General features: G+C 38.5%; 1 protein-coding gene across 3 annotated transcripts in view; it reads left to right on the top strand.

The window, feature by feature from the left end:
• DYM (dymeclin) overlaps window positions 1-25,945 on the top strand; it is a 389,485-nt gene that overhangs the window by 68,960 nt on the left and 294,580 nt on the right. For all 3 annotated transcript variants that reach the window (XM_063076501.1, XM_063076499.1, XM_063076500.1), the window contains exon 6: window positions 7,577-7,649. In XM_063076501.1, the coding sequence (XP_062932571.1) occupies window positions 7,577-7,649 (73 nt within the window). The remainder of the gene's footprint in view (window positions 1-7,576; window positions 7,650-25,945) is intronic.

Here is a 25,945-nt window from a genome sequence, read left to right as displayed (position 1 = left end):
GAGAACAAGGTATGTGGGCCTGAGAAGCTTGGTAACCAGTTAATGCAGCACTGTGGAGAGCAGAAAAGAGACCAGGGACGTGACAAGTACAAGTAAAAGGTTTGCTTAACTGAATTTCCCATTTCCTTGGCATAAAATAGTTCAATGGGTATTTATTTTAAAAAATTGTTTATATTGTAGGACTCACTCCAAGCATAGTGGATTAAACATATATGTTTATCTATACTTTCTCCTGAAACTCCAAAAAATCAGCAAAGGAACTTTAAAAAGTCACATACTTATTAGGTTAAAGAGAAGGAGAAAGGAACACATTGTTTTTTTTTTTTTTTTTTTTTTTGTCGTTTTTTTTTTCGTGACCGGCACTCAGCCAGTGAGTGCACCGGTCAGTCCTATATAGGATCCGAACCCGCGGCGGGAGCGTCGCCGCGCTGCCAGCGCAGCACTCTACCAAGTGCGCCACAGGCTCGGCCCAAGGAACACATTGTTAATAACATTTTGGAAGTTAGGTATTGAGAAATGATGAGCTTAACTAATCAGTGAAAACTGAAAGCTAAATGCCTTCAGGGTCGAATTCCATAAAAAAGCCAATTATGCCCCAGAAACCTGAAAAGGCTTAGGAATTGGAAGTGCCAGGTGTCTTTGAAGGTAGACATCTGGGGTTGGTTGAAAGCAGTTAGATACCAAGATTCTCTCCCCTGCCGGTCTGTCATGAGACCATCACCTTCCCATTTTAATACTAGAGATGCATTTTTTCTAGGGGGTGAACCCAGAGGCCCTCCCTGATCTCCCAGGCACAGACAAGGGCTGGCCTCCAGAGTTAAATGAAAAGGCTGCAGATGGAAGAATGAGGCGTCTTGACTGGGCTGCTAGAGTGCACCAGGATTTTTCCACCCCATTTCCTTTCCTGCCAGATTAATGGATACTCTTCTAGAGAAAATGAACCAAAATAGGGAAAAAAGACTTACATTTGGGTATCCCACAGTGAAACAGCCTGAAACCTTCCAGTGAGAACTGCCCCTTGGCAGGCTCTGCCTCTGCATACCCAGCTAGGTACTTGGAGACCAAAGACCCCAAACAGTCTGAGAATAGCAGCTAACTTATAAGAGATCAAACCAAACAGAAAAAATGATGTAAGATAAGACATTTGTGGAAGCAGACTTAAAAATCCCTAATTGTACCTAACACCACCATTTCTTTTCCATTCTTCTCTGCCTTAAAACCTTTTTGAAACTCTTCTTTTGGAATTAACTTCAAAATCTGTGGCATATTTGGTTTGCTAAACTTAGTGAAGGTAAATGTCTGCTTTGGAACAGTTTTGATTTTCTTCGCTGGCTGAGGTGCTTTGCCTTCCATGGCAGCAGGGTTTCGTGGCTTGCTTTTCTCTATTTGAACTGGCCCTTAGAGACTGGGACAGACCATAGCCCAGGAGCTAAACCTGACATGGTATAGTGAGTGGTTGAGTGGTTTTTGTTTTGTTTATTTTTATTTTAATATAATATTTAGCAGTTTAGTTTCATTTGTTATAGGTAAGCAATGCTAAAAATAAATGAATAACAGAAAAATGTGACTCAGAGAAAAAAGAAAGCATAGATTTATTCCTGTAAAAGATTTGTAATCTGTCTTTGCAGAAAAACAAAAGTGCCTCTAAAAGCTCCTGAATTGTTCTTTTGGTCATGTAATATGTGCTGTCATTTTATAATATTTCTCTTTTCTTCTCTTTCTTTCCTGTATGTTATCAGTGGAACAAAATCGATTAAACTTTCCTAGTGGGCACATTTTATAATCAAACCTGGTAGATTATATTATCTTTTAGGGTAACTAGAAACATCTCTGTTTGATGACAATAATAGCAGTCTACCAGAATTATTACTGATTTTATTGGAATGGCATAGGACACAAGCTTATAAATATTGTAATGCATTGAAATGTAGATCAATTTTATTTTTAGAAAAGAATGAGTCCATTTGCTTTTCCTCTTTATGATTAATTTATAGAGGCAGTTTTATTTATGCTAATTAGAAATTTAAATATGATTTTTAATGTTTTAGAGTAATTCCAATATCATCTTCATGATTGAAACTGGCAACTACATAAACTCTACCAGGGTTTTCTGAATATAAGTTTATAATAAATATAATGTAGCTATGTGTCTTCCATATTAAGAAAGTCAATTTAGTTCTGAACTTTTCAGGCACTGTGTTAATCTGTTTTTGGATACAGCTCTGTGTTCTTGATTAGATTTTTTGTACTTGTATTTGGCACAATGTAGTTCTGGACAGCATTGACAAACTGGCAGTTTGACTTTCTGAATGCAAAGAAAACAACAATAATTAGCTCTGTCTTTTAACATTCCTTTTAGCAACTATATGTAACCAGATTTAAATGACCCATATGTTTCTTTTTTTTAAATTTACATTTTAACATTTACTTGTACATATTTGTGGGGTACAGTGTGTTGTTTCAATACATGCATATACTGCACAATAAATCATTTAGGGTAGATACCATAGTTTTCTACCATTAGTCCACCCCTTCTCCTCTTCCTCATCTTCCTCCCCTCCTGGCCTCTGCTAACCATTATTCTATTCTCTACGTCTATGAGAACCACTTTTTAAAATTTTTTTAGATTCTACATATGAGTGATATCGTATGGTATTTGTCTTTCTATGCCTGATTTACTTCACTTAACATGATGGTTTCCATTTCCATCCATGTTGCTGCAAATGATAGGATATCATTTCTTTTAACAGCTGAATAGTATTCTATTGTGTATATATACCATAGTTTTTTTATCCATTCATCCATTGATGGGCATTTAGGTTGACTCCATCTCTTGGCTATTGTGAATAGTGCTGTGATGAACATGGGAGTGCATGTGTCTTTTTGATATATTGATTTCATTTCTTTTGGGTATATATCCAGTAGTGGGATAGCTGAGTCATAAGGTAGAACTATTTTGAGTTCTCTGAGGAAACTTCATACTGTTTTCCACAATGGCTGTACCAATTTACATTCCCACCATCAGTGTAAGAGGGTTTCCTTTTCTCTGCATCCTTGCCAGCGTTTGTTATTTTCTGTCTTGTTGTTAATAGCCATTTTAACTGGGATAAGGTGTCTCATAGTGGTTTTAATTTGTATTTCCTTGATTAGTGATTTTGAGCATTTTTTCACGTGCTTGTTGGCCATTTGTATGTCTTCTTTTGGGAAAGGTCTGTTCAGGTTCTTGGCCCATTTTTTAATTGGTTTATTTATTTTTTTGTTGAGTTCCTTATATATTTTAGGTACTAGCTCCTTGTCTGATGTGTAGTCTGCAGACACTTTCTTCCATTCTGTGGTTGTCTCTCCACTTTGTTGATGTGTCTCTTGTTGTGAAGAAGCTTTTTAGTTTGATGTAGTTGCGTTTCTGTAGTTTTGGGGTTTTTTTCTCAGTGGTTACCCTTATTTTTATTTGTTTTTTTTTAAATTTCTTTTTTATTAGTATATTCATTGTTACAAGTCATACTTATTCTTCATGCCCCTTATCCAATCTCCCCCCCACCCCTTCCCCTCTAATAACCGTAGATTTATTCTGTCCATCTGTTAGATTAACTGTTCCTTTGTTGGTTTGCTGCTTAGATGATCTGTCCAGTACTGAGACAGGTGTGATCAAGTCCTCCCCTATTATTCTAAATCAGATGCTGCTTCTATTACTCTGGAGTGTGCTTTGTGGAGAGAGAAGACCTCTTCTTTATTTTTTTGGTTTGTTTTTTTTTTTCTTTCTTTCTTTTTGGTCTCTGCTGGTGTCTCTCCTTGTGTCAATGAAGTTGAGAGTTTGGCGTGCTATGTGCATGGTGGCTGTGACTGCTGCTACAGAGACTAGCTGCTTTTGCGGCAGCCATGGCAATTGTGATGGCTACGGAGGGCTACCCATGTGGAAATGGTGTTTTTGTTGTGCTCTTTACCTGGTTGTGGCTGGGTTCGGCTTCCCCCAGCTCCACGCCTGAGGACTGAGGAAAGTTTTTTAGTAAGTGGAATTCTTCAGAGATTTCAACTGGAAATTGCTTATTCTTATTTTTTGTTTTGTTGGGGCTTTGACCTTGAAACGTTACATTTTACTTGTATGAAATGTATTTATCATCATCTTTATTACTACATAAAATCGATATCAAAGCTGTGAATATACTCCTTAATTGACCCAGTGTAAACTTGGCTGAGGTCATGATTTGGATGACACATGGACCTGAATCTTTGTCACCATTTTAAGGTTTAAAAATTAGATGTGTTTATACCCCTGGAAGTAAAGCATCCAATCAGGCACCATCTGTGGCTCCTGAGCACTTGTTCTCTTACCTTCTGTAATTAAAAAACTATGTTGGCTGCTTGACTGAACAGGGATATGTTATTATACTGGCATTTGGTCTGAAATGTTCTTTAGGGAATCAGTGAGTGATTTTAAATGTTCTTACTTGGGTCTGGGTCACTACATTCTGTAGGATGAGCCAAGGAGTGACAGTTAAGCAAACATATATTGAGTGTATATATGTGCCAACAAATCAACTTGTTGGAATAGGTTGTTAACTCTCATTTGGGTTATGTTGGACAGCCTTGGCAATGAGAGGGATTTTAGTTAGATATACTTATTATGTAGTCTCAGAGACAAATGTTACTTATTTCTTTATTTTATTTTCCTCACTAGTTGAGCCAAGTCCACTGTTTCTTGGAGTGAGATTTAATGTGGTTGTTGAACTTGAGTCTTGCTATGTATCCTTTTAGCATTGATTGGTGTGTTCTGTGTGATTTAATATTCTCTTCTAGATTATTCACCTCTCAGAGGGTTATGTGCCAGTTCTATTTGTGGCAAGGCAGGAATTATTTTTTTATTTTTATTTTTGGCAGCTGGACAGTACGGGGATCTGAACCCTGGACCTTGGTGTCATAACACTGCACTCTAACCAACTGAACTAACTGGCCAGCACCTAGGAAGGAATTTTTTTTTTTTATAATTTCTGAATACCAGGTGATGTTGTAGTCTAGAAAAAAAATTGCTTAAGTTCTTTTGAGACTCCAAGTACTTGGATTCTTAGGAAATAACTGCTGGATTTGTCCTTAGACACCTGGGTTCGGTTTAGCAAACTGTACTGAATGTATGTTATGTGCAGGCTCTCTGTCAGTCATCACTCTCAGGAAGTACAGAGTCTAATAAAGGCCTGCCTGCATGTAGACAGAAAAACGACAGTATAGTGTAACCAGCATATGCAATGAAAGACACAAGCACAAGTCATGGATACTTTAGGGATGATTGTTTTTACTCAGGATTAAGCAAGAGAGTTGGGTTTTATGGAGGAGGTGAAGATTGAGGGTGCATAAAGATGGGCTTTTTAAAACAATCAGGTTTTTATTGTTGGAGAGTATTCTAGGCAGAGGGAATGTTATTGAGGAGTCATAAAATGGCATGCGGCAGATAGCTTGGTATTGCTGGAATATATGTTGTGAAGAGAGTAATGGAGGGAGATGAAGGTAGAGAGGGATGCAGAGCCTATGTCTTGCAGGGTCTGGACAGGAATTCCCCCTTATCTGCAGGGCATGCATTCCAAGACTCCCAGTGGTTGCCTGAAACTGATAATAGTATCCGAACCCTATATGTTCTATGTTTTTTTCTTGTTTTTTTCTTTTTTTTTTCTTTTTGGTAGCTGGCTGGTAAGGGGATTCAAACTCTTTACCTTGATGTGTTATTTATCAGTACCATACTCTAACCAACTGAGCTAACTGGCCAGTCCACTATGATTTTTTCAATACATACATACCTGTGATAAAGTTTAATTTATAAATTAGGCAAAGTAAGAGAATAACAATAATAACATAATAAAATAGGCCAATTATAACAATATCATACTGTAATAAAAGTTATGTGAATGGGGTCTCTCTCTCCCACTCTCAAAATATCTTTATACTTAGGACCACGATTGACCACTGATAACTGAAATAGCAGAAAGTAAAAACTTGGATAAGGCGAGACTACTGTTCTTTGGAGCTTGGAATTTTTTCCAGATACATAGTAATCAGCTTAAAGTAATGAAAGATCTAAGCCAGGAGAGTGAAAGGATGGAGTGTAGTTAGTCTGTGGTAGCAATCTAGAGTTTTGGCTGGAGAGGAGTAAAATTGGAGGAATGAATACTAGTTAGGAATGTTTAAAGGAGTTCAGAATAAGTTTAAATTTAGTAACCTTGTTTAACTAAACTGAAGTGATGAAGTAATGAACTGAAGCAGGACGGCAAGTGAAGAAAAGAAGTATTAGAAAGGTGGACTGTATAAATGAGAGGACATAGTGTTTGATGGTTATAAAAGGATGAGTTCTTACTGGGTTCTGGCTTTGGGTTACAGGTGCAGTCACCAGAAAGGAGAATAAAGAAAAAATAAGTGGATGTGAAGTGTTGGGAGAGATGAATTTAGTTCTGAGCATGTTGAATTTGAGGTACTGGTGATGCATTGAGGTGGCGATATTCAGTAGGACCTGGATATAAAGGATGTTCAGTGGAGAGGTCAAGAGGAAAACTGTACATTTAGGAATCACCAGCATATAAGTGGTGGTTGATGAGGGAGAGCATGGTTAGTGAGAAGAGAAGAAAGCAAATGGTAGAACTCTGGGGAACACATCAGTAGGTGAAAGGTATTCAGAGAAAGCAGATACTGGGAAGAAACAGAAAAAGAAGTTGAGTAGAAATAAGGTATTATAGGAACTGAGGAAACAAAGAATTTCATGAAGGAGTAGGTGTCGGCAGTGTCCAAAACCAGAAGTCGTATGAGATATTGATTGGCTTTGGAAATTTGGAGGTTACTTAGCTATTGCAGTTTTGGAAAGAGGAACACTTCCATTGGAATGGTAATTTGCATCTTCCTTTTGCCACTTATTTATTCTGTGACTTGGGAAAGCCATTTTTCCTTTGGCTTGCCGTCTATAAAAAGGTGGTTGACCTCTTGGTAGGTTTCAGTCTGTGTTCTGTGCAGCCCTAGAGGTTCAGAAAAGGTGCCTTGAGGCCCATCAAGAAGATCAAGGGCAAGGTTGGATATGGGGGGAGGGGTACAGGTCCTCTACCCCAGCTTCAAAGCAGCTGGAGCAGCTTGATTTTTATCTATTTTATGTATTTGACTTTAATATAAGATTTCATTGAAAGAAACATACTGCAGTATAAGAAACTTGAAAACTCCTGGCCTACAGGAGCCTTAAGAAACAAACTTGCTTTCTTTTTTTTTTCCTCCCTTTTTCTTTTGTTTTGGCAGCTGGCCGGCATGGGGATTCAAACCCTTGAGACTGGTGTTATAACACTGTGCTCTGACCAACTGAGCTAACTGGTCAGCTCTTCAGGCTTTAAAAAGCTGTAGTATTAATATCTGGTGTTCAAAATTCATATACTACATGAAGATCATAATAGATGCTGACTTGCTCATGATTTGGGTTTTATTCAGAGATCAACATTAGTGTCTGTGGGTTTGTGTAATGATAACTATTCTTATTCTTATTAGGAATGAATGAAAATGCAACTTCCAAACTCCATTTTATTGTATACATTGTTAAAAACCTATTTATATGTCTTACCAGGTTCTGACTCAGAAGATCTTTTGGAAGAATTGCTCTGCTGTTTGATACAGTTAATCACTGATATTCCACTCTTGTAAGTTCTGGCTAAGCCAGGATTTGTTTTATCTTCTTTGTATATTGAAAATGATAACTGATTATGCTGAAGAGTTCATGGGTCCTGGTGTAGTACTTTTTTGTGTGTGTTTTCAGGATTATACATTCATGGATTTTTTTCTCTTTTGCCTAATAGTATTTAGACCGACTATCTATTATCAAAACAAGAATTTTATGTTGTTAAGGGGAAAAGAATCAAACTCTTTATCAATATTAAGCATATGGTAGATGCAGCTAGTTGACCACCCAATATTTGTTCTTCCTTTCTTCTTGACTTCCTGATTTTATTTCTGGCCTCCTCTGGAGAGGCCAGATCTCCATTTCTAGCTTTCCTTGAATCTGGTTGTGGTCAGTGAGATGTATAGGCAAATCCTCCAGTGAGACTTCCGGGTAAAGCTCTTAGTTAGGAGGCATATCTTTTTGTTCTTGACAACCCTCTTTCCGTCTGTCTGGAATGTGGACAAGGTCTTTTGAGTTGTGTGGCCACCTTGGCACCATGACCAAGAGACTCAGAAAATCCTGCCTTGACATCATTGAGTTGCTGAACCGAAGTCAACAACTACCAATCCCCCTTCCTCACCCTGGATTTCTCACTTGACAGAAATAGATCCTTATTTGTTTATGCTACTGTAACTGGATATCTGTCACTGTAGCGCAATGCAATTCCTATGTGATTAAAAATGTTCATCTAGTTTGTTACTTTTAAAGCAATAATTCTTAACCTTTTTAAAGAAAAAATTGTCTCCCTGAGAAGTCATAATGAAATTCGAATACCCCAGACACACTGAATATTATATCTGTTCATGTACTGAGTCCCTTTGGAGGGACACAAACCATTATAATATCGATGAAGTTTTTTGCCTGAGAGAACCCATTTTCATTTCCTGTTGAGAATGCATATTTTAAAGGAATTATTTTTGAAGTAAAGAAATAGATTTTAAGGTTTATTATGACAGAATCTCAATCTACATTGGGATGTGGGTAGAAATGTGCTATATGTCTGTGGCCCAAAATGGAGACAGGTATTTGTGAGAAAAAAGTCTCCTGTCTTCTGTTGTACATGAATGCAGAATCTAGAATTTTAATATGAATTTAGAAGTGAGAACCACCAAACACTGTTCTGATTTGATCCGGTGGTGAGCAGCCTGGAAGGTAGGGCAGAGACAGCTGAGGAATCATCTGCTAGAGGGGAGAGCACAGGGGAAAATTCCCCTTTCAAGCTGAACTCTATTGACAGACAGCTATTTGCATGCCTAACATTCTTTCTTCCTTTCCTTTCTAACAGAGCTCCAGCATTGTTTGGGGTGGCAGTGTGTGTCCAGCTTAGTTTTCAGACACTTTGGCAGCAACTTGTGGGCCACATGACATAGTTTGGAGTCAGTTATACGTAAAAAGAAGTCGTGAACTTGCAGTCATGTCCCCTTCAGCTTTTTGTCCATTGCCCTCTCTTTTTCCTTCCTGGAACATGGAGGCAATGCTTGGGCCATTCTGAAACTGTGATAATGAGGGCCACATGCAAAAAATAGTGTCCCAGGAGTATGGGACATTATGAAACTGTTTCATCAGCCCTGGATCTCTTCTCTTTGGATTTCTTCTTACATGAGAAAAATAAACACCTATCTTGGTTAAGCCACTGTGGTTGGGTTTCTGTTACATATGGTCAGATGAGGAAGGGGGAACACACATATTGTCTACTATTTCCTTGTAATAGGTGGGATGCTTTGTATATTTCTGATTTAAATGTTAAAATAGCACCACCTCTAATTACTTTTTTTTCATTACCAGATTTATTGCATTTAGTATATATATCCCAAATGAGTACATTCTCTTTTTTGCTTTTATCAGTAAAATGTTTTGGAAAAGTTAGGGGGGATGGAAATAGTAAATACCTTTGGAAAGTAAATAAGCTGTGAACACAATGAATAGAGCAGCCACTTAAAACACTCTTGAGGAGCAAGCAGAAAGTGTTGTAATATATCAAACATTTCAGTGTTTTAATGTGTTTATACTTTTTAAATTAACTGAAAATGCACAGACAACCAGATGTCTTGTATTATGCACACTCAGTTTTAAACAGCTGCTGAAACAATTTCTTATGATTTAATGTTCTTGGAACTCCATCCTACAAGAAAGTTTGTCTTGGTAACGGTTTCCATGTGAAACCAAACTACTCTTTAAATGTTTCTTCTCCTATAACCTTAGTGTGGTATTACAGATCTGCTTATAATTTAAGGGAGAATATTAACATATGAAAACTGGGGATGCTTTCACACCTATATGTCATCAATTATGCTATAAACTTTTCATATTTAACATTGGCAAGCCTATGCTGAATTAGCAGGAGAGTAGCAAGAGGAATCTAATTTTAATGGCCACTGAAGGTAATTCAAAACTGGCTTAAATGTTTCTTATGAGACTCTACTAAATAATTCTATTAATACTGAAAGCAAGTGATTATCAAAGACATACATACATATATATGTAAGTGTATGATCTATATTTAGAGATCTGTAAACTACATTTTAAATGATACTTTATTATTAAAAGAATAGAATCAACTGTAGCAGTTCAGATAAATACCCAGAAATTCATTGTAGTGAACTTTGTGGGAGTTCATTTGTAATTAAAATTGACTTTTAAGTAGTTAGTGGCTACTGCTTCTCAGTCCTTTGGATTTCTTGATAAAATATTAATTCTCTGAGGTATTACTGTTCAAAGTCAGATTGTACATCTTTCAGGAATCCTTCCTTAGCATCGTACCTCTCAGCAGTTATATATTTGAAATCAAGATTAAGGCTTGCATGGGCTCATGACATGACATTTTTCAGTGTATACTGGGTTGAGCCCACTAGAATTTAGATGTCTTCCAAAAGTAAAACCTTGCCTTTAATTTTTATACATTCTCTGTGGTCTCAATTAAGAGAACAGGAAAGGAATAAAGTAAGATAAAGGCATTTTCCTCAAGACACTAATATGGAAAATAACAGAAAGGATATGGACAGGTGGGTCCAGTTCTTAGGATTTTTGACACACTATTAGTTCCTGACAGTGTTACTGTAAGGATTAACTGAGACTTGAGTGAATCAACCCAGTAGTGGAGTTTAGGTGGGGCCATAGCAGCAGAAGCAGTTATGTAGGCCCAATACTTATATTTTGAGGACTGCTCATGATGCTGTTTTATTATGAAATAGAAGATATTTTGAAGACTGGAACAAGATTTCTTTCCTTACTTTTAAATCTGTTTTTGTTGTTGTTTTTGGCAAAGCTATCACTGTTAGCTGTATATGGTGATTTCATTGTCACGTATAGGCTCTACCCCTTCTCTCTCATGCTGCTACTCCAGACAGGCCCTGAGAGGTCTGCTCAGGGTGGGCCTTTTTTCTGGCCCCAGGCCAACATACAGCCTCTTCCTCTGAGATCCATGTGTTCTTCTCCCTTATGAACCAGTGAACTCATTGAGGACTGGGACAGTTTAATTCTTAGCCTGCCCGGATTTGCAGACTTTTAAATTATAATTTAATCTAAGAAAAACTTTCTAGTTTTGTCATAAGCTATACATTGATAAAGATGAGATTTTCATGATTGATTGCCTTCACTGCCTTTTTGGGGGAGTGTGCGTCTATTTGTGTAATGTGACTTTATCTACTTGTCGAGTGCAGGGAGTATCTGATGTTACCTGCTAACTTCGACGTCCCTCATTCTGCTTCAGCCTCACTGATGTCCTTGCTAATGTGGAAATTGCCGATCCATCCTGTCTCCAGGGCCGTGGCCCTTTCTTCTGCCTTCACTCTTTCCCTTTAGTTATTTGCATGGCTCGCATCCTGACCTCCTTCAAGCTTTCTTCTGCTCAAGGGTATGTTTCTTGGAAATGGCTGCTCTGGCTACCCTTTTATAAAGCACCTCTATCTACCCTAAAATAGCTCCCCTCTCATTCTCTGTCCTTTTTTTACGCTTTGTTATTTGTCTTACCACTTACCACTACTTTTCATATTATCTGTTCACTATCTTGCTTGTATTTCTGTAAAAAATTCGAATGCAAGCTCCATGAAAACAAAAGCTCTTCTTGTGCCATACTTTGTTTTGCTCACTCCTGTATCTCTGGTACTCAGATTAGCCTCGCACATGGTAGAATCTCAATAAATACTGGTCAAATGAGTAAATTAGTAAGGATACAACCTATTCCATGTGCTTAAAACATTTTATTTCTTTGTTTCTCAGCATCTAGTCTATATAGAAACACAGTATTGTGCTAAGGCATATTCCATTGCAAGTGTAGTGGCTTGAAGCCCTTTGCAGGTTGGCACAATGTAATGACTAGGTGTCTTACTGACATTTGTAGTAGGAAGTTGCTACTGGTGGAAGCCCAAACACTGAGAAATAACATCTGACAATATTTAAGGAAATGATAGATTAATTAGTTATAAGTGCTGATTAGTGTAGGGACAATAGGTTTTGTATCTCTGTAGTCCCTAGATTATAATTTCATAGTACAATAATTTCTTTTAATTAAGTTCACCCACAAAAATGCATATTGTCAATATTCTATGAGTATATAGTATACTAGGCCATGGGCATAGAGAGACATGATTCTTGAGGAGCTTAGAGATGGATAGATAGATTGAAAATCAGTAAGAGGAAGGATTGATAACACAGTCATCACTGTAGTGATTAGCAGTGGCATTAAATTAGGCATTTAAGATATTATAAGCTCTAAAGTAAAGGTTATAGAATTTTCAGATACCGAGACAGTATTATGTATTAAGTTCAGAATAGCTTTTCAGTTTGAAAATTGATGTCTGGTGCCTTGAGGGGAAAAATCCCAGTTCATTTTTTAATATGTAAACCATAACCTGGTTTATTGAAGAAATCTGATCAAAATTTATTCAGTAGCACACAAATAATGTTACTTTTACAAGATAGCACACAAATAATGTTACTTTTACAAGATATGTGCTTAGAATGTTAATAAATGCTTAACTGATCTTTGTTAAGAAGTATAAGATATATTATGTAGAAGGGAAAAATTCACTAATTCTGGATCCAGGACATATGGTTTGAATCCTAGCACTAACCAGCAATGTCACTCCAGGCCTTGACTTTTCTCATTTTAAAATTGGGGTTAATAGATCAGAGATTATCACTTGGAAAAGACAGTTGAAGATATATGTGGTTTAGTTTTTAAATATTTTAGATATGGAAATTGAATTACATAGCTATTGGGGGAACTCACATAGTTATTGAAGGAATAGCTAGGCAAGTTGGTAGTTTAGGACTGCTGGTAGTAAGGCCATCATGTCCCTAATTGAAGTAGAGGGGCCAGCAGCTGAGAGGGAGTGTTTCATCTGGGATGAGAGCTGCCTGGTGCTCTCACTGCCTATCCTGTTGCTCAGCATTGTGTTGGAGGACCAAAGTAACACACTTGAAAATGCTTTTGTATGTTGTAAAATGCTAAATGAATTATAAGGTGTCTTGTCTCACATATACCCTATACTAAAAAAACAAAAACAAAAAAACAAAAAAACAAATTTATTTGCTTCTGAGTTAATTTTCATATTTTAAGCTTTTCAGTAAAAAGTAATAACACTTGGCCATTAACAAGTATTGTGGTCACAAGATGCAGGATGCCTGTGATTTAAAAGGAAAAGGTTGAATAATCTGTGCTGGAACTGAAGCAAGTTTCTGATGTGTTGAGCTGCTGGGAGGAGCTTATGTGTCCAAGGACTTGTTCTAGCTGGGCATTGGGTGTGAAAGGTTAGCAGCAGCAAAAGCAGAATCCTGACTTCTGTCATTTTGTCTGTGTTTGCAGATTTTCTTACAAGTTATGAGCTATTTAAGAGTCATATTAGATTTGAGAACTGGAATTTACCTTATTTCATTTACTTTTTTTTAATTTTTAAATTTAAAATTTTTTGTTTGTTTTTTGGTGGCTGACCGGTATGGTGATCTCTTGACCTTGGTGTAATAACACCATGCTCAAACCAACTGAGCTAATGGCTTATTTTATTTAGCCTAGCCCTTTTATCTTATATATATCACTGAAGTAGAGAGAAGGGAAGTGTCTTTCCTAAGTTCAGTTTGCAGTATTATGAGGTAGCTCGGTCCTGAAAACATCAAATCTCTACCTTCAAAGAATTTTTACTCTTAAAAAGTCAAGACTGTTACTGAATGCTTTTGTTAATTTCTTTTGCTGTTATTAATAAATGTAGAGCAAAATATGAATGAGGTGGTTTGATATTAGTAACTGCAAATTTTAATTCTGCCAACATTCAATTGATTTTTTTTCATTTTCAATTTTTTCTGACACTTATATAAATTATTTCTTTACAGAGTAATTTCTTTTCAGATGTAGTCCAGGTTATATTATATTTGGATACTTTATGCTAGTCACAGATGATGAATTTTATTTTGAATTGTAATATACAAGGGTACTTCAAAAAGTTCATGGGAAGATTCATATTATCTTTCAACTTCATTTTTCCTCTTTTACATTTTTCTTTTTCTTTTTGGTGGCTGGCTGGTACAGCGATGGATCCCTGGTCCTTGGTGTTATCAGCACCATGCTCTAACTGATAACAGCTAGCCCCCACAAACTTTTTGAAATACCCTTGTATGTATGCACATAGTTTGGGGAAAAAAATCAAATAGCACAGATGATTTAAAGGATAACAAATGTTCTTTGTCCCATCTCTTTTTATACCTTTCCTCCCCAAAGACAACCATTTTTAATTCTTAGCTGGTCTGGTGGTTTATATAAACCTTTATTTTTATTTTACCTTTATATTTCTAAATAATATACCACTAGTTTAAAACATTATTTGACTTTATTTTTAATAGTAGTTTTAAGTTTATAGCAAAAATTAGCAGAAAGTACAGAATTCCTAAATACCTCCTGTTCTCACACTTGTATAGTCTTCTCTACTATCAATGTCCCTCACCCGTGAGGTACATTTGTTAGAATTAATAAACCTGCATTGACACCTCATTATCCCCCAAAACATATAATTTACTTTAGGGTCCCTCTTGGTGCTGTATGTTCTGTGGGTTTTGACAAATGTACAATGACATCTATCCACTGTTATAGTATCATACAGTGTAGTGTCACTGCCCTAAGAATTCTTCGTGCTCCGCTCATTCATCCCTTCCACCTTCCCTCCCTCATAACCCCTGGCAAACCACTACTCTTTTTACTGTCTCCATAGTTTTGCCTTTTCTAGAATGTCATACAGTTGGAAACGTACAGTGTGTAGCCTTTTCAGATTGGCTTCTTTCACTTAGTGATATGCGGTTAAGATTCCTTCATATCTTTTCATGGCTTGATAGCTCATTTCTTTTTAGCACTGTCTGGATGTACCACAGTTTATCCATTCACCTACTGAAGGACATCTTTGTTGCTTCCAAAATTTGGCAATTATGAGTACAGCTGCTATAAACATCTGTGTGCAGGTCTTTGAACATGAGTTTTCATCTCCTTTGGATAACTTCTAAAGAGCACAATTTATGGATTATATGGTAAGAGTATGTTTAGTTTTGTAAGAAACTGCCAAATTGTCTTCCAAAGTGACCGTACCATTTTGAATTCCCACCAACAGTGAATAACAGTTCTTGTTGCTCCACATCCTTGGCAGCATTTGGTGGTGTTAATGTTTTGGATTTTGGTATTTGAATAGGTGAGTAGTGGTATCTCATTGTTATTTTAATTTGCCTTTCCCTAATGACATGTGGTGTTGAGCATCTCTTCATACGCATATTTGCCATCTGTATATCTTCTTTGATGAGATGTCAAAGTCTTTGACCCAGTTTCTTTTTTTTCAGACTAGTCAAATGTAGTAGTGAGAAGGGGGAAAGAGTAGAACAAGAAGTTTAATCTGTAACTGACTGTGAACAATCAAATGAGATAGCTCACTGCCTTCAGACCAGCCTGGCCTGTTTTTAATTGAGTTATTTGTTTTCTTGTTGCTGAATTTGAAGAGTTATTTGTATATTTTGGATAGCAGTCCTTTATCAGATATGTCTTTTGCAAATATTATCTCTCAGTCAGTGGCTTGTCTTCTCATTCTCTTGACAGTGCTTTCACAGAGCAGAAATTTTAATATCAGTGAGGTCTATGCTATCAATGATTTCTTTCATGGATCGTGCCTTTGGTGTTGTATCTAACATGTCATCACCATACCCAAGGTCATTTGGGTTTTTTCCTGTTTTACAGTTTTGCATTTTATATTTATATATGTGATCCATTTTGAGTTAGTTTTTGTAAAGGGTGTAAGGTCTGTGTCTAGGTTCATTTTTTTGCGTTTGGATGTGCATTCCATTTGTTGAAGGAACTATCTTTTCTCCATTGTATTGCCTTTGCTTCTTTGTCAAAGATCAGTTGACTATGTGTGGGTCTATTTCTGGGCTCTCTTTTCTGTTCCGCTGATCTATTTGTCTGTTCTTTTGCCAATACCACACTGTCTTGATTACTGTAGCTTTATAGTAAATCTTGAATTTGGGTGATGTCTGTCCTCTTAGTTTGTTCTTCTCCTTCAATTTTGTGTTGACTCTTCTGGGCCTTTTGCCTCTATAAACTTTATTATTATTATTATTATTATTATTTTAAAAGATGACTGGTAAGGGGATCTTAACCCTTGACTTGGTGTCAGCACCACGCTCTCCCAAGTGAGCTAACCAGCCGTCCCTATATAGGGATCTGAACCCGTGGCCTCGGTATTATCAGCACCGCACTCTCCCGAGTGAGTCCTGGGCCGGCCCTACCTCTGTGAACTTTAGAATCAGTTTGTTGGTGTTCACAAAATAACTTGCTGGGGTTTTAATTGGGATTGCTTGACTGTATTGATCACGTTGAGAAGAATTGTTGACAATACTGAGTCTTCCTATCCATGAATGTGGAATATCCTTCCATTTATTTAGTTCTTTGATTTCTTTTCTGTGGTGGCTGGCCGGTATAGGGACCCGAACCCATGACCTTGGTGTTATCAGCACCACACTCTAACCAACTGAGCTAACTGGCCAGCCCTAGTTCTTTGATTTCTTTCATCAGAGTTTTATAGTTTTCTCATATGGATCTTGTATATATATTTTTAGATTTATACCCAAGTATTTTTGGGGGGGATGCTAATGTAAATATATATTACTGTTTCTTAATTCATTAAATTATTTATTGGTACCTGCTCAGATGATTGTCTCTTTCTGCCTACCTGCATGTTACCTGTTGCTGTATTCTTTTACTATATTTAAATTATTATTTTTAGGTTTTTTGTGTAATATATCTTTTTGTTCTTTCAACTATAGGCAGTAATATGTGATTTTCCCTTTGTAAATTAAAAATATCAGTGCCCACACCCTTTATGTAGTTCTCTTTCCTTTCTTCCAACTTGTATCATCTGTACTTTTACTTCTTCGTAAGAAGTACACAAAAGGAAGATAAAGGATAGGAATTAGTTGGGTTCAACAAAAATAATGGAATGGTAGAGCTTTTCATCTCTTAAATCTTTTTTCTTTTAAGATGACTGGTAAGGGGATCTTAACCCTTGACTTGGTGGTGTCAGCACCATGCTCCCCCAGTGAGCAAACCAGCCATCCCTATATGGGATCCAAACCAGTGGCCTTGGTGTTCTCAGCACCACACTCTCCCAAGTGAGCTACGGGCTGGCCCTCATCTCTTAAATCTTAACTACACATCTTTATTGTTTTAAAATATTACTAATTCCTAGATCAGAAAATATTTATTAATAATAATAAATATGGATTATATTTATTTAGGCAAATCTCTCTTGTAACATGATTGGAGTTAGGTCTTTTTTGGGCAGCTGGCCAGTTGGAGCATCCAAATTCTTGACCTTGGTGTTACAACACAATGCCGTAACCAATTGAACTAACTGGCTGGCCTAATTTTCTTTTAGTATATTTATTGTTTTGAGAACTGACTTTATTTATCTTTGTATCTATCTATCAATCCGTTTATTTGCAACCAATATCGGAATCCTAACCCTTGACTTTGGTGTTGCAACATCATACACTAACCAACTGAGCAAACTGGCCAGGCTAATTTTCGTTTAGTATATTTACTGTTTTGAGAACTGACTTTATTTATTTTTTTATTTGCGGTTGACTAGTACGGGAATCTGAACCTTTGACTTTGGTGTTACAATACCACTTTATAACCAACTAAGCAAACTGGCCATTCCCTGAGAACTGACTCTTCCCCCCATCCCCCCACCCCACAGGACTTTTAATGTTTGTTATTTTTTAGCAAGTTAATGGTTGTTTTATTTTTTAAACTTTTTTCTTCGGGAATAATGATAGATTCTCAGGAAGGTACAAAGAAATGAATGGGGAAGTCCCTTGTACCCTTCACCCAGTCTCCGCAATGTTACATTTTGCTTGTTAACAATAACTATAGTACAAAATCAAAACCAGGAAATTGACATTGGTCCAACCCTCAGAACTTACTTAGATTTTATGAATTATGATGCATGTATGTGTGTGCATATTAGTTTGCTAGGACTGCTGGAACAAAGTACCACAAACTGTGTAACTTAAACAACAGAAATTGATTGTCTCACATTTCCTTAGGCCAGAAGTCCAAGATCAAGATATGGGCAGAGTCGGTTCCTTCTGAGAGCTGTGAGGGAAGGATTTGTTCAATCTTCATGTTCATATGATGTTCTCCCTTTGTGCATATGTCTGTATCAAAATTGCCCCCCCCCCCCGCTTTTTAAAAAATTTTTATTGAATCAAAATTGATTATACGTATTTTTGGGGTTTAACATTGAGATATGTTGATTAAATCAATATTACTAGCATATATATTGTTACAAATTGTAATTATTCTTTATGCCCCTTGTCCATTCTCCCCATCCCCCTTTTTCTCCCCCCTCTAATTACCCTAGATTTCTTCTCTCCTTCTGAAAGACTGATGGTTACTCTGTTGATTTTTTGCCTAGATGATCTGTCTAATGCTGAGAGGTGTGATCAGGTCCCCCAATATTATCATAGAGCAGATGCTCCTTCTGTCACTCTGAAATGGGCTTTGTGGAGAGAGACATCCTCTTCTTTTCTTTATCTCTGCTGGTGACTCTCCTTGTGTCAGTGCATTCCAGTGGCTGGCGGACCATCTGTGTGGTGGTTGTGGTGGCTAGTAGCAGCCATGGTTATTGTGGTGGCTGTGGTGGGTCACCCACATGGAGGTGATGTTTTTGGCATGTTCCTTGGTACTGGCAGTGTGCCTGGTTGTGGGGTGTGTCTGGTCCCCGGCTCCTTGCTTTGGGTTCCCGGGTGGGCCCTGAGGTGCTGGCGCAGTGTGCCTGGGTGTGGGAGGGGAGTCGGCTCCCCGGATCCATGCCTTGGGTCACCAGGTGGTCCCTGAGATGCTGGTGTGGTGTGCCTGGTTGTGGGAGGGGGGTCCGGTCCTCTTCTCCATGCCTCAGGTCCCCAGGTAGGCCCTGAGGTGCTGGCTCAGTGTGCCTGGTTGTGGGAAGGAGTCTGGTCCCTGGCTCCATACCGCAGGCCCCCAGGTGAGGCCACGGGGCACTGGCGGTGTGCCTGGTTGGTGGGGGGGTGTCTAGTCCCTGGTGCCAAGCATTGGGCCACCAGGTGGGCCCTGATGTGCTGGCACGGTGTGCCTGGTTGTGGGTAGAGGGTCCGGTTCCTGGCTCCATGCTTTGGGTCCCCAGGCAGGCCCTAAGGCGCTGGCTCAGTGTGCCTCATTGTGGGAGGGGGTCTGGTCCCCAGCTCTATACCCTGGGCCCCCAGGTGGGGCCACAAGGCACTGGCAGTGTGCCTGGTTATGGGTGGGGGATCTGGTCCCCTTCTCTATGCCTTGGTCCACAGGCAGGCTCCGTGGCTCTGGTGCATTGTGCCTGGTTGTGGGAGGGGGGTCCGGTCCCCTTCTCCATTCCTCAGGTCACCAGGTGGTTCCTGAGGTGCTGATGCTGTGTGCCTGGTTGTGGGATGGGGGTCCAGTCCCCTTCTTCATCCCTTGGGTTCCCAGGTGGTTCCTGAGGTGCTGACGTGTGCCTGGATGTGGGATGGGGGTCTGGTCCCCAGATCCATGCCTTGGGTCCCCAGGGCTCTGAGGTGCTGGCGCAGTGTACCTGGTTGTGGGAGGGGGGTCTGGTCCCATTCTCCATGCTCAGGTCACCAGGAGGGCCCTGAGGTGCTGGCATGGTGTGCCTCATTGTGGGAGGGGAGTCTGGTTCACTTCTCCATGCCTCAGGTCACCGGGTGGGTCCTGAGGTACTGTCATAGTGTGCCTGGTTGTGGGAGGGGGGTCTGGTACCTGGCTCCATGCCTCATGTCCCCTGGTGGGCCCCAAGGTCTTGGTGATGTGCCTTGGCTGGAAGTAATTTTTTGTCCTTTGCTTACTTCTAAAACTTGGGAACTCCCTGTGGGAATCAGTACTTGAACTCTGTGGTTTAGCTAAATTGCTGCTTTGCTGCTGCTTCCCTAGTGAAGGCTTTTTGTGCAGCTCAGGTTGACTTTGTACTTCTGGCTCTCCAGAGACCCGGTGCACTGGGGTTGTGTAGAAACTCTGATCTGGGCCTGAGTTTTTTCGTCAAACTGCACCCCATGCAATTCTGCATTCTCCACCAGCCTCCTCTGAGTAGTCCTGCACTGATTGGGGGTGGATTGGCTGTCCTTGTTGTGTCCCAGTGATCTCCCAGTGGGCCTGTCTCCCCCACTGCCTGTGCTCCAAACACTTCCCATGGGAAGGGCCCTGTGCAGGTCCCTTGCGATGACTCACCAGCCTCTGAATTGCTCCCCTTTTTACAGCTGTGTTCTGGCTCCTTGCTCCTGCATGGGTCCATGGGAACCCTATTAGTGGTCTTGCTGTCCTGGGGGCCACGAAGGCCCTCTTCTCCCCTGCCGCCTCCAAGGAACTCCATCTGCAGGGCACTGCTGTGGCTTCCGCTGGCTCCTGCTCCATGCTTTCAGCAGCTGGAGCCTTAAAGCTGCCGTGGCCCAAAATGCTGAGAGCAGTTTTTTCTTTCTCTCATCATGGTTTCTCCTGCCTTCATGAACTCCATAGGTCTCTCCTCCTCTTCCCTGAGCTCCAGTGGCCCCAACTTGGCTGATGTTACATTTTTATAGTTGTAAATTGGTTGATTTGTGGGAGAGAGTGATGCTGGGGACTATTCTGCCATCTTGCTATGCTCCCTGAGAATTGACTTTTAAACAGAATAATGATATCACTCTGTGAAAACCTGATTAGGGAAAAATTTGGAAGCTTTTTTGTTTCTACATTGTAGACCTATTTAAGTCTCTTCTACTGCAGTCAAATGCTCTATCCCTGAGCTATACCCCACACAGCCTTTTAAGTCTCTTCTAAAAATCTTTCGGGGTGACAAAAAGTGTCAAAATTTAAAGAGAAACCCACCCCTGTGGAACTCATTGAGCTATACGTTTATAATATGTGTACTTTTCTGTAGATATATTCTACTTCAATAAAAAGTATTTTTTTCCACCTTTTTTCCCCCTAATTTTGTTCTTTTTGCATGAAATTAAAAAAAATTTTTTTTATTGAATCATAATTGATTATACATATTTTTGGGGTTCAGTGTTGACATATGTTGATCAAATCAGTATTGCTAACCTATATATTGTTACAAATTGTACTTATTCTTCATGCCCCTTGTCCAGTCTCTCCCTATCCCCTCCCCCTCCCCCCTCTGATAACCCTAGGTTTCTTCTCTCCTTCTGAAAGAATGATGGTTACTCTGTTGATTTGTTGCCTAGACGATCTGTCTAATGCTGAGAGGTGTATTCAGGTCCCCCAATATTATCATAGAGCAGATGCTTCTTCTGTCACTCTGGAAAGGGCTTTGTGGAGAGAGACATCCTCTTCTTTTCTTTGGTCTCTGCTGGTAATTCTCCTTGTATCAGTGCACTGTAGTGGCTGGTGGACCATCTGCATGGTGGTTGTGGTGTCTAGCTGCTTTCATGACAGCCATGGTTATCGTGGTGGCTGTGGTGGGCCACTCACATGGAGGTGATGTTTTTGGCATGCTCCTTGACGCTAGTGGTATGCCTGGTTGTGGTGGTGGGGTCTGGTCTCCGATCCATGCCTCAGGACCCCAGGTGGCCACTGAGGCGCTGGCAATGTGCCTGGCCAATAAAAAGTATTAAAAAGCTTTTTAAAAAATTACACCCAGTAATCTGTTTAGGCATAGAGAGAGTTTAACAAAATAAATTACTAGGCGTTGTCAATTATTTGGGCATTAAACCTTGCTAAAGAATCCATAGGTTGTTCCATAAGAGTCAGCTTCAACTAGAAAAATCTGGTTCAATGTCATAGGGTTTTTATTTTTATTTTTATTTTTTTGTGACCGGTAAGGGGATCGCAACCCTTGGCTTGGTGTCGTCCGCACCGCGCTCAGCCAGTGAGCATACCGGCCATCCCTATATAGGATCCGAACCTGCGGCCTTGGTGCTCCCAGCGCCGCACTCTCCCGAGTGAGCCACGGGGTTGGCCCAATGTCATAGGGTTTTTAAAAAAATAATTATCTTTTCAATTTTACACTTATTTGTGTGGGGTACAATGTGTTGTTTCAATACATGCATATCTTGCACAATAGTTCACTTAGGGTAGGTAGCATAGTTTTGTCCCCATTAGTTCATGCCTTATCTTCCCCTCCATGCCCACCCCTCCCAGCCTCTGGTAACCATTATTCTATTCTCTCTCTGTTTTTTTTTTCTTTTTAAACATACAAAGAATAATATCCTTATTGCAAAAAGAACTCTTAAAAATGAATTGAAAATCTTAGCTGAAATTTGGTGAAGGATATGAGCAGATAAGTCACACACACACCCAAAGAAGTACATGTGGTTAATAAATATCTTCCAGAATCTGGTTGCAGGTAGGTGTGGTGCTGTCTTAGCCCCCATCTCTCAGGATCCCAGGCATTGGGCTAGCTCCATTGCTGGCCTGGATGTCAAAAAATTATTTTTTAAGTCAAGTTTATAAAGGTATAATTTACCTATCACAGAATTTATTTTCTCTATTGTTCAGTTTTATGAGTTTTGACAAGTGCATACAGTTGTATATGTATACTGAAATCATGAGATAGAAAAATTCAATCACCCCCTGCCCCCATAAAAATTCCCTCATTCTCATTGTAATCAATTCCTTTCCAACTCCCAGTCCCTGGCATCCACTGATGTGCTTTCTTTTTCTATGGGATTTGCCTGTTCTAGACATTCCATATAAATGCTTTCATATCATGTGTGGTCTTTTGTGTTTGGGTTTCTTACTTAGTGTAATGTTTTCTTTCTTTTTTTTTTTTTCTTTTTTCTTTTTTTGGCTGGTACAGGGACCAAACCCTGGACCTTGGTGTTATAAATACCACACTTTAAGCAACTGAACGAACTGGCCAACCCAATATAATGTTTTCAAAGTTCATTATATTTGTAGCACAGATCAGTACTTCATTCCTTTTTATTATTTTAGCCTCATTTTTACAAGCTCTACATCTAGTCTTGGGATTTCCCTCATCAAAGCCCTCAGTCCTCTTGTTTCAATCTAGATTGGTTGCTTTTGGGCCTATCACATACCTGTGTCATCTGGGATTTTCCTTCACTTATCTTCTTGGATTGCTTCCACTGTTTCTTGGATAATTTTCTTTAACCTTTTTTTGGTTTATTCCCTCATTTTTTTGGAGCACATCTTCATGTAGCTTTCTGGAAAAAGTGTTAGTCTTTGCATGTCTATATTTGTGTGTGAAAGATAGTTAGGCTGGTTTTAAATTTCTGATTGAGAAGTGTTGCACTCTCTTTGTCCTCACATGGATTTGCCACCTCTCTCCCCTGGGTGACAGAGACACAAAAGATTACTTAAAGCCCATTTCCTCTGAGCAATGAGACACCCTGATGGGGTTATCTTCCTGGAACCCTCAAGAGAGAGGCATTCTTCATTTGAGAAATTAACACTGAGCTGGGGTTCTGTCTCAGTATTTATTCTCCAGGGCAGAAAGTTACAGAAAAATAGCACAGGTGAAGTTATGGTTAAGTATAGTTTTAACAATAGAAGCTGGTACCATCAGTGAAATAGCAAAGTGATATTCCATAATGCAATTTGCAAAAGGTTAAGTTGATCCACCAACAAAAGCTTGTTCTTAGCAAATACTGTGTTTTCCTACAGCAGTTTCCTCAGTATTTTTACGTAACAATAAAGCAACTTTTTAAGCATATCAATCAGTAGGTTAACCTGCTCCAAAGACATTTGTCCTTGACAGCCAGCAACTTTGCTGTGTGACAATTCTCTATCCACAGCAGAGACTTTAGCCTGGGGAAAGTTTCCTGTCTTTTGCAAGGTTAACAATTCTATATGTAATTTTAAAAAGTTAGGCTAAACATGAAACTACAGGGCTTTGGAAACTAGGCCCTGTGAAATACTTTTGCTTTATAAATGTTAGTATACTCCACAGAGAAGCATTATTCTTTAGAGTTCTGAAGACATTGCTTTATTGTCTTCTAATATTAGTATTGTTTAAAGAGAATTCTGATGTCATCCGATGTCATTGCTTTGTAGGTTTTCTTTTCCTCTGTGGGTGATTTTGGAATCTTAGGCTTATCTTTAGGATTCTGACATATGATAATGTGTTTGGGTGTAGGTGACATTTTATTCGTTTATTGACTGCTTATTTAGGGCAACCTTTCAGTCAGTAAATCTATGTTCTTCAGCTGTGGGAAGTTTTTTTGTGTTATTTCTTTGTTTTTTCTTTCCCCTTTTTTTCTTATCTCTCTGAAATTCATGTACAAGTCAGGTATTAGACTTCTGTACATTTAATCTTTCTCTATTATCTCAATATTTTACACTTAAAAAAATTTTTTTTTATTTGAACATTTACTTGTACATATTTGTGGGGTATAGTGTGTTGTCTCAATGCATGCATGTACTGCACAATGATTTACTTAGGGTCGATAGCATAGTCTTTCTAATTTGTTGGAAATTTATTTCATTTGTATCTTTTGATCTGCCTCATCAAAATTTCTTTATTAGAATATTTGATCTATTTTTGAATAGTTAATGTGTGTGCATGGGAAAATGTCATACAGTACAGAAGGGTATACAATAAAAAGTAAGTCTCCTCACTTTAGATCTTTATTCCCTACTCTTCTAATCCCTCCACCCAGTGACAGTGATAGCACATAAAAACTGTTTTTAAACAAAAATGGTACCATACCATAGAGACTGTTTGACAAGTTGCTTTTTTCACTTTTAACTTGATTTTTTCCCCCAATCAGTAGCTATAGCTCTACTTTTTTTTTTAAACTTTAATTTTATTTTTTTGGGAGTGGCTGGCTGGTACAGGGATTTAACTGTGAATCTCGGTGTTATCAGCACCATTCTTGAATTAGCTGAGCTAACTGGCCAGCAGTCTACTTTAATTTTTTATAGCTGTGTATGAATTGTCTGAATATATTACAATTTATTTAATCACTCCCTTATAAAAGTTGTTTAGTTGATTTCCAGTCTGTTACTGTTATAAACAATACTACAATGAATATTCAGTACATAAATTCACTTCATTCATATATAGAGATCTGGTTATCATATATGTCTTACAGTTGGCATTGAGTGTGTACATTTTAAATTTTGATAAAAATACAATACATTTGATAAAAATGTACCCCCTAAAGAGATTATACCAGTTATAGTCCCATCAAAAACCTTTAAAAGCGCTTTGACAATATTGTATGTATTAAATTTTTTTGTAAGTTAAAAATGGAACTTATGTTGTGATTATTATATGCATATTTCCATTATAAGTGAGATTGAACATCTCCATATATTTAAAAGCCATTTCTAATTTTCAGTGAAGTTTTGGCAATCCTTTTCAGTTCAGCTCTTTTTCTCTCTGATTGCTCCTTGTTGTACAAATGCACAATTTTGCGCTGGCATCATTGCACTTTGGGCACCCACTGATCACCATACATTCTATAATTGTCACAATTTTGTTGTATTTGCTTTATCATTAATCTGTCGATCTATCTTAAATTTTGTTTTTCTGGGATAATTTTGAAACTTTTTTGTTTCGAACTTGATTTTAGTTCTAGATCTGTGGCTATATTTTAAACATTGGATATGTTTTTGCATATGTAGGATTAACTCTAAGAATCAGAAAAACCTGGAACAGATATTTGAGTTTCTGTAACCCACCCCCTTAGTTTTACATATGAAGTTGGCAGGTAAAGTGGTTGATAAAGGTAACGAGTGGCAGTTCTGAGGCTAGAACCCAGATTTCTGGACTCCTAACTTTTAGGCTCTCTTTCTTGTGT

The sequence above is a fragment of the Cynocephalus volans genome, chromosome 13 (genome assembly GCF_027409185.1).
Source record: "Cynocephalus volans isolate mCynVol1 chromosome 13, mCynVol1.pri, whole genome shotgun sequence".
Classification (NCBI taxonomy): domain Eukaryota; kingdom Metazoa; phylum Chordata; class Mammalia; order Dermoptera; family Cynocephalidae; genus Cynocephalus; species Cynocephalus volans.
Note: the sequence above shows the minus strand (reverse complement) of the source record. Positions and strands in the feature narration are given on the sequence as shown.